Below are 10,341 nucleotides of genomic sequence, written 5' to 3' on the forward strand. Positions count from 1 at the left end.
TAGAGAAGCAGTGAGGAAATTCAATAAAGACTCTGCTGCTGTTGCTGCCTCTGCTGAGGCCTCTGCTGTCAAGCCAAAGAAGGCTATGTCAAAGAAGCCTGTGCGCAAGCCAAGTGTTTCACCAATAATGCCCTCAAGGCCAAGTTCCTCAGCAATGCCCTCACGGCCAGAATCCTCAAAGCCCTCACAGCCAATTCCTCATGCTGCTCCTGTTCCTCCAAAGTCCTCAGCTCCTCCGCCAAAGTCCTCAGCTGCTCCTGCACCAACTTCAACTCTAATCCTTCCATCTGCATCAGCTGTGAAGAAGACCAAGGCTGCAGAGCGTGCTGCAGTAAAGAAAAGGAAAGCATCAGCTGCTTCAGATTCTTCAGCTCCGAAGAAAATGAAGCCTATGACAAGTTCATTTGCAAATCCGATTGATGTTGTTCCCATCTCAACCAGGCCATCAAAGGACCTTGTTCCTTTTGATGAAGAATATGTGATCCCCAGCGGATCTGATGAAGAAACTCCTTCCGCTGCTTCGTCTGAACCGTTGGATGAAGAAATTGAAGTGGATGCGCTCCCTTCAACACCTATCATCTCCTCGCCTATGCCTCAGTTCACAACTAAAGAGGTTGGCGTTGAAGAAATGGAAGATGAAGATGTGGACATTGGCTGCTCCACACCCGTAATTAGTGATGAATTCTGGGAAGTCGGCATCCAAACTCTCCAATGTTCACCCCTCTACAGCAAATTCCTTAGTCCCTCCACACAAACTGTACATATGGGCTCTGAAGAAACTCATCCCACTGCATCTGTCCATGAGGAAATTCCAGCCACTAGCGCTGAAGAAACTGCTGCTGCTGAACAACCAATGACGCAGACTGTCACTGAGGAGGCACCAGAAATTCCTCAGCCTGAAGAACCTGCGATTGAGATTCCTAAGGTCGTGATGCAACTCACTGACACTCCTCTGCCGAAGCCAAAGGACCCATTCTCACGCAAGCAAAAGTTCAAGGCTGATGATTTCTTCGGCGAGCACGTATTCTTCGAAGATTACAACCCATATAACTCTGCTCGCATTAGGAAGAGGCGTTTCTGGACTGCTAGTCAAGCCAATTTCTATTCCTCAGTGTTGTTCAATAAGGAGAAGATCTTCTACCATAAACATATTCCTCACGTGGATATGGAATCTCTGTCGTGCTTTGCACCAGTCCTCAGTGCTCTTCACGACACTGGACTGCTAAACTTTTGCTCTGACATCTGCGATTGGAATGAAGAATTGATTCTTCAATTCTATGCAACGCTACACATCACTGGAGATGCTGAAAATGTGAATTCCTGGTGTTGGACTGGATGTCTGAAAACACTCACTACACTACACCAGCCTCTGAATTGCTTCGTGCTCTACCACTCAGTCCTCCCCTTGAAGAAGTTCGCTGCATCTACAGTGAACCTGAGCTCACACATCATTACATGTAGGTGCTGATGAAACCTTTGGAGCCAGGTTAGGCACGAAGAACCAAATTCCTCGTGAAGGAATTGCTGTACGTGCCCAGAACTGTCTATCGTATTCTTACAAGGACAATCAGTCCTATCAAAGGCCACGACTCATTTGATGAGGAAATTGTTGGCATCATGAAGAATCTGGTATTCAACATCGTTCATGACATTCCTGTCAATTATCACGATTTCTTCACGAGGACTATGGCCAATATTGCACTGTCTCCGTTTGAGCTAAAGCCTTATGCACCTTGGATTATGAGATTCCTCAGGACAAGGTCTTCACTCAACTACAAAGCTGATTTCCAGAATCACCTCAGCTACTTGCCCCCAATTGAAGTCCTCAAGTAGACATATTCCTCAGTTGATGGAAAGGGCAAGGCACTAGCTGTAATAGATGAAGGCATTCGTCCATTGGATGGTCAGTTTCGCAAAGCTGCATCTTATTCCACCAATGATGACTCTGCCACATATGACTCTGCCAATGCACCCAAGTCCACTCCTCAAGCCACTGCTCCGCGCGTGATGACTGACCGTGAACTTCTGCTTAGTCTTCACCAGAAGGTGGATCGAAATCACAAATGGGTTAAGCGTCAGTTTGGTTCACTTCTTCACAACATGACTGCCACACACAATGCAGTGAAGAAAAACCACTACTACCTCCATCAAGTCTTCGGTCGCACCTGGGCAATCCTGTCACATCTGTATGATGAAGAAGATCTAAAGATCATGGGTCTCAAAGAAGATTTTGACTGGTCTGCACCTCCACCGAAGAAACTCAAGAAGGTCAAGGTTCCTTCTCTGGTGGCCAGCTCATATTCTTCATCGCGCGACACTGATGAAAATGAAGACTTGGACGACACTGCGGCAGGCCCTACTACAACAAACGACCCCAACAACGCCGGCGCTCCTTCATCAACTTGATATTCTTCAGGGGCATTAGTCCTCATATTCGTTCCTTTTGGTCATTTGATGACAAAGGGGGAGAATTTTGAGTTAGTCTTCAAGCGGGTCTTTCTATATGGGCGTTTTTTGTTAAGCTACAACTCTCGTTCTTCTGCGACTTTATTGGATCGAGTTGTAAACTTAAACCCGATGGTGCTCTGATACTCTTGATACTTTTTTTCATGATTATTCCTCGTTAATATTATTGCACGCATGCTGAATTACATCAGTCACCATATTTCATCATGCATTTCAAATTCTTCACTGTTATATATCAAATGCGTGTATGAATTACAAGATATAGGGGGAGATCTCCATGATTCAACTCTTCAAGTATGCATTGCTTCAAAAGCAAATTCCTCACTATGCACATCTTCAGGGGGAGTTCTTCTATATCTTGTAATCAAATTCCACAATATTAGTAGTTACACTTCATATGTTTATCCCCGTTGAAAACTTAACCTATATTGTCATCAATCACCAAAAAGGGGGAGATTGTAAGTGCATCTAGTGCCCCTTAGTGATTTTGGTGTATTGAAGACTTATAGGTTAAGGGACTAATGTGTTTATGAGTGTACACAGGTCTATAAGTGTATGAGAAGTTTGATATTTACAGAGAAAGTCGACCCCTAAAATGAAGTTCTTCGTCTGAAGACTTTGGTATTCTGAAGACTTTCTGAAGACTTTGAAAGTGAAGAAAATGGTGTGACCTTGAAAACTTGGTATTCATTCGAGGAACATAAAGCGTGAAGACTTTTGTTTTCATAGTTTCATTTTCTCTTTCTTGAGTCATAGGAAACACCATACTGTTAAAGGGGGTCGAGGAAATACTAAGGAAAAATTTCCATGTGATGCTCAACTCAAAATCCTACACCTACCAATCCCTTCGAGTGAAGCCATTGGAAATCTCATACAGTCCAGTCATATTCTTCAGTGACAGAGACGAAGTTCTTCTGGTCTCTGAGGAATTTGTTCTGACTAAGGAGTTAGGAATTCGCCAGTGCGGATTTCCTACACAGTGAGGAACATGATAGCCCTGAGGATTTTGCTACTCAAAATTCCGACCGTTGTTGTGCTATGCGCCAGCTGTCCCAAAATATCTATCCACCTAACGGTCATATCATTGAAGGGCATTTATGTCTTATCATGTCGGGCTGCTCCCTAGGCTATAAATAGCCGCCCCCTACAACCACTAGCTGGTTGGCTGCTCCGAGAGAAACTGACACTTGTCATTTGAGAGCAACCCATCCTCCAAGGACTTTGAGCGAAAATCATCAAGTGAGGAAAAAACCAAAAAACCAAAACCCAAACACCTACAAACCCCAAGTGATTGAGCATCACTGAAGAGATTGATCCTGCGTGGATCCGACGCTTGTTACCTTTGAAGACTGTGCTTCTTCCAGACGGCTAGGCGTCATGGTCTAGAGCATCCAAGAGGAATTGTGGATCGCCGAGTGACCAAGTTTGTGAAGGTTTGGAAGTCACCTGAAGACTTACCACGAGTGATTGGACGAGGTCTGTGTGACCTTAGTTCAAGGAGAATACGGTGAGGACTGAGTGTCCTGAGCTGCGTGTTCAGGACTGGGTGTCCGAGACTGTGTGTCCTCAAGTTTAAATACTCAGCTGCTCCAACCAGACGTACAACTGAGATAGCAGTTGGAACTGGTCTACCAAATCATTGTCTTCACCAAGCTTACTGGTTCTATTTTCTCAACTCTTTCATTTCCTCATAACTATGTTGTGTGCTTGTTCATATCTCTGTTTGAAGATTTTGACTGAAGACTTTCTCAATTTCCTCAGTTCAATTTCTTCAGTCTGTTTGTCTTCATCATGTGTTATCCTGTGTTTACGCTTCTGTACTATGTGTCTGTCTTCATTTCATCATGATGACTATGCTTGTATTCTGTTATGTTTACTTTTGAGTACTCATTCCGCTGCTGGTAGTTCTTCGCTAAGGAATTTGCTTACCAGCAAATTCCTCAGTGAAGAATTTTATAAAAATTGCCTATTCACCCTCCCTCTAGTCGATATAACGCACTTTCAATGATGTAGGTGTTTTCACAAGCTCAAAGTAAATTACCTGGTTATACTTCAAATCTTGTACAAGTTAGCTCACTCAAGTACCGTTGGTAGTCTGAAACTGTTCCTCCAATTTTCTAAACTAGGTCCAGATGCTCTTTTTGCACCGATGTCTGTTGACAATTTTACAGACTCGTCAAGCTGGAAGAAGATTGGAACAAAAGCCCTTTTACTTGATCAGGTGATTGCTATCGAGTCAACTGAAGTTCTTGCCTCTACAATCATGTTTTCGTACGATATGTAGAATTAACTTATTGTATTATTTTCTCATGACGCTACAATATTTGACATCTTTTTCTAATGGCTCATATCAGGCATTGGTAATTGGATTGTAGATGAGGTGCTTTATTTACACCAAATGCGACACTTAAACTTTGAATGCGGTGAGCAGGCGGCGGGCGGCTTTGTCTCCTCCCAAATCCACGCCTCACTCCTCAAAGGCTTTGAACCGCGTGGAAAGGGGTATAGGAGGGGATCGGAGGGGGTTGGGCCGTCGAAACCCCGCATACCAAATGGGCTAACGGGGATTTACAAGGGTTCTGGGCCACGCGAGGAAAATCTGCTGAAAACCCCTCCGGCCCACTTCTACCAAAGGAGGCCTAATGGGCCAGGAAATGTACGCACATCCGCCAGACATGCTCGAAGGCCTATCGTTCTGAAGAAAAAGGAAAGGGAGATGCTGTACGACTGGTAGTCCGCTAGTCCAGGCATCCCCATCTGATTTTGTCACTCCGTCGGAGGTGAGATCCGGGCGTCGATGGAGGGGAGCTCGGGGCCTCGCTGGCCTCGCCGGAGTTCCACCCAAGAGGTAGGCAGCCCTGGCGGCGGAGCGGACCTCATCAGCGCCCTCCCCGACGAGGTGCTCCTCCTCTTCCTCGCCCGCCTCCCCTGCGCCAGCGCCGCCGCGCGCACCAGCGTCCTCTCCCGCCGGTGGCGCGGCCTCTGGGCGCTCCTCCGCCAGATCGTCTTCCGCGACGTGCCCTTCCCCTCGCTCGAGGCGGCGCTCGGCCGCGTCCTGCCTCCCCCGCACGCGGTTTCCCTGCTCGAAATCTGCGTCCCCGAGGAGCAGCGGACAGACAGCGCCGGCGTCAACTCGCTGCTCCGCGCCGCCGCGCGGCTCCAGCCGGAGAAGCTCGACTTCCGCCTCCCCTCCCGCTTAACCGGCCTTGCTTTCGCAGACCGTCTCGTCGCCGTCGACCTGCCTTGCTCGCACCGCGCCACCTCCATCTCGCTGGGCCTCTCCACCCCCTTCTCCCTCCGCGTGCCAGCCGGCGCTCAGTTCCCCGGACTCGAGGCGCTGTCCCTGTCGTACTGCACTACCGAGCTCGACGCCCTGCTCTCCTGCTGCCCGCGCCTGCGCACGCTCCGCGTCACCAGGGATTTGTTTCCTAACTACAAGTGCGACATTATGGTCAACTCCCCATCGCTGCAGGAGCTTGTTGTGCACCACCGGGTCAGAGAGACACAACGTGTGGACATCGTTGCGCCCGCACTTAAGCAATTGGCCCTCTCATTTGCCAATGGCGGGGAGATCAGCATCTCCGTCCTGGCACCAATGGTGGAGAAGGTTTCGTGGAACTGCTGCTACTTGGGGCACCACATTGTGTTTGGTCTTTGGAGCCTCAAGACGCTGCGGCTACAGACGGCAGAGAGACAAGGACAGCTATCCTCGCTGCAAATTCATGCCCGTGCGGTGCGTCCCCTCTACTGCAAGCTCTTGACTAAATTAATTTCTGAATGATGTATATCTTGGCAAATTGTTTTTTCAGGACTCGTTTTTACACGCTCAGGCGGACAACTTTACGCGGGAGATAGAGAAACATATGGTTGCTGCCTTCTCTTGTTTAGAGCTACATCTCACAGCAGAGGGGCATGCTTTTGGAGGGTTTGTGTTTCATCTCCTTGGGATGGATAAAATTCGTGCTGCTACACGGAGGCTTAAGGTCATCTTGAAGAGATCAGCGGTAATTCTCTGCTCTGATTATATACGCCAATAATACTTTGTGTGGTTATTCAGATATACACTTTGGGTTTTAGATGGAAGGAGGATGCCGGCTACATTGTCCTTGTAAGTTTCGGAACTGGAGGTTTGAGACTATCTCCTTGACTGCTCTGAAAGAAGTGGAGTTCGATGGCTTCGAAGGAGAGGATCATGAATTTGATTTATTACAATTGATACTTGGATGTGCACCGACGTTGAAAAGAATGAGTGTGCAGCTGTCAGAAGAGACCTCGGCAAGTCATGAGGGATGCGCAAAGATATACAGCATCTTCAAGGCGTGTTCATCTGTGAAATGCGATGTTTATCACAGTTCTGGTGAGTATATGTTTGGCATACATTATTAGCATCCTCCTACACAAAACAAAGATATAACTGTTAATCGTTGTGTAAGATTTGTCAACTATGTGGGGTTGGCATGCCAATTATAGAGTTTGGTTGTGCATGTCCAGTTTATTAGCTAATTTAACATACTATATTTCAGCCGAATTTGTGTGCTCGCACCCTCATATTTTGATAGAAATAGAAACTGATTGGTGGATTGGATGATAACAACAATTCAATATTTTTATTCAGGCTTCCTTACCTAAAATTGCTCGTTTGCATTTCACAATCTTCTTCATTCATCTTGCCCTACTATTGTGTGTTTGTATTTGAGTTTCCTGGTTAGCTGAAGTTGTCCCACCTGAATTCATTGGCCTTGGGGTTTCGTACAAATTATTAGTCCCAGTTAAACTCTGTTCAGCAAGGACTTTGCTATTTCTTTCTGTTGTCAGCATGTATTCCGTTTTATTCAGTAGCAAAAAGACAGTTTCTAGATTACCTGAAGTTTGCTGTCTCATCTGAATTTTTCATTGGCCTTTGGGTTTCTTTCTGCTCTCAGTATATTGTGTTTTATTTGACAAACATTCCTACACATATAACTCCACATTTGCTGGTTGCGATGCTCTGACGGGATCTTTTTTCAATTTGTCTCCTCTGCAGGGTTAATGCACGACAGCCAAAATTGCCCGTCGATGAGATTCTCGGGTGTGTTGATTCAGGGTGTTCATTGACAAGGTCTCAGGACGTTGCTTGGTTGCTTCAACCGATCATCCGGCATGCTCTTTTGTCAGTGTACTGCACTAGCTATAATCTAAGGTGCTCAGTTAAATCTTGTGTGGTTTCTATGCCATTTGACTATTGAAGTTAACTGCAGTCTATCTATGTCTTCAGTCAATTACTTGAAGGTGATTGTCATTTTAAACCTATGGTTTCAGTTACAATTGTGCGTTGTTGTTTCATTGCGACTACGCTCTGCATGTTTCCAGCGGGGGTAAAATGACCTGCAGTGAATGTTCACCTTACAGCTCTTTCTGCTTATAGCTGTGGTTAACCAAATGGCTCTGTGATAGCTGAGAATAATCAGGCTAAATGCGGGTGTGAAAATCCAAAAACATATTTAGAAGTTCCGAAATAAATTAATAAAAATTCTGTGGAAACTTGTATGTGTTCACTAGGATCCATGAAATTTTGTTTTGGAAAATGTAATTTGTACGCTGTACAAAAAAAAGTTCTGGCCCAAAAACAAACAAAAAGCTGCCCATTAGAAAATACATTTTTTTCCTACGCCACGTGTGGAAGTAAAATGTCATGAAAATTTGTACATATGTGTTATACATGTGTGTGTGTGTGTGTGTGTGTGTGTGTGTGTGTGTGTGTGTGTGTGTGTTTACAAAACAATTCATCATTTTTTACGTTGTAGAAAATGTTTTTCTTGAAACCGGCAACCGGCACCATGGTGGTGCCCGTGCACCATTTGCAATTGCCGGGCTAAATACGGGGAGCTTCTATTGGGCGCTCTCTGCGCCACTTAGGGCATGTACAATGATGTTATCTTAGGATAAATAATGAGGTGAAGGAGAGAGAAAAGGTTTGTCTTTTCTTATTTAAGAGAAGACAAGAGATGATATCTTAGCACAATATGTCTCATCATATTTTTAGGAATTTACTAGTTATTGAAGATAAGGCTAAGAGATGACCCATTGTAGACATTTTTCTTTGTCATCTCTAAATTACATGCAAAACTTAAAATAAGACTATCTTATCAACCATTGTACATGCCCTTAGCGCTACTGGCGCTCACGCAGCCACGCTGTTGGCCCAGCTCAACACGCTCGCTCGCTCCGGTCCCGATTCCTTCACTCGCTCGGTTCGCAGCCGATTTCTTTGCTCGTTCACAGTTGAGCGTATACTTGACCATACCTTGGGCCGGGCTGGGCTTCAGGCCAGGCCTAGCCAAGCCCGACGCAGAAAAACCCCGGCCCGGCCCGGCCATCGGGCCTGTTTTCTGGGCCCGAGCCCGGTCCGAACACGTAAAAGCCCGTCGGGCTTCGGGCCAGCCCAGCCTGACCTTCAGAAAAGTGTAAAAACGACGGGCCCGGCCCGGCCATCGGGCTCAAAATCTAGGTCCGAGCCTGGCCCGGGAGCAGCGTTGGGCTGGGCCGGGTCGGGCTTTTTCGGGCCGGGCTTCCCATGGGCAAGTATAGTTGAGCGGGTCTCCCACCCCTCAAAAAGAAAGTTGAGCAGGTCTTCCAGATTCTCGAAAAATGAAAGTTGAGCGGGTCTCCTGTTGTTGTTTGACCGTTTGGTTTAGAAAAGGTAGAACTGCAAAAAAACCACAAATTCAAAAACAGTTCATAAATTTGAAAAAAGCGCAAAAATAAGGTAAAAATCGCGAGTTTGGAAAAGAGTTCATCCATTTGAAAATGATTCATCAAATAAAAAAAGTTCATCTAATTTGAGAAAAAATCATTGATTTTCAAAAAAAAATTATCAAGTTAAAAGAAGTTCATCTGATATGAAAAAAGTACATCAATTTTTTAAAAACCCATAATTTTTTTAAAAAAATCTTCCAATTTAAAAAAATCATCAAATTTGAAAAACAAATTGAAAAAAGATCATGGATTTTCAAAAAATAACCACTAAAAGTGAAAAGGTTCATCCATTTGATACAAAGTTCATCAAATTTCAAAAGGTTTATCAAATTTCAAAAAAAAAATCATCAATTTGAAGAAAAAATTCGCGTATTTGCAAACAATCGTTGAACTGGGTAGAGGAAAAAGAAAAAAGAAAAAGAAAAAAAAGCGAACAGGAAAAAAGAAAGAATATAAGAAAGAAAAGGTTGTAAGTTGTTAGATCCCACTGGGTGGTGTGGTGGTTACACCAGTGTGTATCAATGAGGGAGGCTGTTGGTTCGAATTGCAACCAACTTGTGCATTTGTTCCGGATCTAAAAACTAGGAAAAAAACCCTACATGGGCTGGCCCAGCACGGGGGCGCTTTAGGCACCCGTTTGTAAAATACACAGTACGGGCACTTGAAAATGCCAAATAGGAACCGCCCTAAATACCTGCTACACGTTGTTGCCTTGTTATCCTCTGATTAGTGGACTGACCGGCCACATGAGTGGAGTTGGGATCAAGGGGTGCACCAACGAACTCGAAGAGATGAAATACGTCCGTGCGTTCGAGTTGTCTAAGCAGCGAACACGTTGAGCGTCCAAGGCCAATTTCGACTGAGAAGCTCGATTTTAAAATAAGGCGTTGAGGCAGGCCCACGGAGGCACGCTCTCGGTACACACACGTGGTGACGTCAGGACGCGAACCGACCTGACCCAACCCCAGAGCCCGAAGGGAACCCGACCGCACACGTGCTACCCCACCCCTCCCCTCCCGTCTCGAAATCTCCCGGATCGGCGGACCGACCGACCCCGGTGCCGTCGTCCCCACGGGCCTCGCCCCATTTGCCGTCGCCCCCAAGGCTCTCCTCCCCCTCAAATCCCCCCCTCCCCTCCCA

General features: G+C 45.8%; 1 protein-coding gene across 1 annotated transcript; it reads left to right on the forward strand.

The window, feature by feature from the left end:
• The first annotated feature begins 5,193 nt into the window (after window positions 1–5,193).
• Window positions 5,194–7,788, forward strand: LOC119331237. Its single transcript, XM_037604412.1, has 4 exons — window positions 5,194–6,199; window positions 6,276–6,470; window positions 6,544–6,823; window positions 7,490–7,788. The coding sequence occupies exons 1-4, from the start codon at window positions 5,264–5,266 to the stop codon at window positions 7,558–7,560; spliced, it is 1,482 nt and encodes a 493-aa protein (XP_037460309.1). The 5' UTR covers window positions 5,194–5,263; the 3' UTR covers window positions 7,561–7,788.
• The last annotated feature ends 2,553 nt before the right edge of the window (window positions 7,789–10,341 follow it).

Source organism: Triticum dicoccoides, chromosome 7A (assembly GCF_002162155.2).
Source record: "Triticum dicoccoides isolate Atlit2015 ecotype Zavitan chromosome 7A, WEW_v2.0, whole genome shotgun sequence".
NCBI lineage: Eukaryota > Viridiplantae > Streptophyta > Magnoliopsida > Poales > Poaceae > Triticum > Triticum dicoccoides.

Bases quoted from the DNA above. Each gene is read 5' to 3' on its own strand.
- LOC119331237 (XM_037604412.1), top strand. From the start codon at position 5,264: ATGGAGGGGAGCTCGGGGCCTCGCTGGCCTCGCCGGAGTTCCACCCAA. The intron at 6,471-6,543 runs GTAATTCTCTGC...TTTGGGTTTTAG, and splicing joins TCATCTTGAAGAGATCAGCG to ATGGAAGGAGGATGCCGGCT. The intron at 6,824-7,489 runs GTGAGTATATGT...TCTCCTCTGCAG, and splicing joins CGATGTTTATCACAGTTCTG to GGTTAATGCACGACAGCCAA.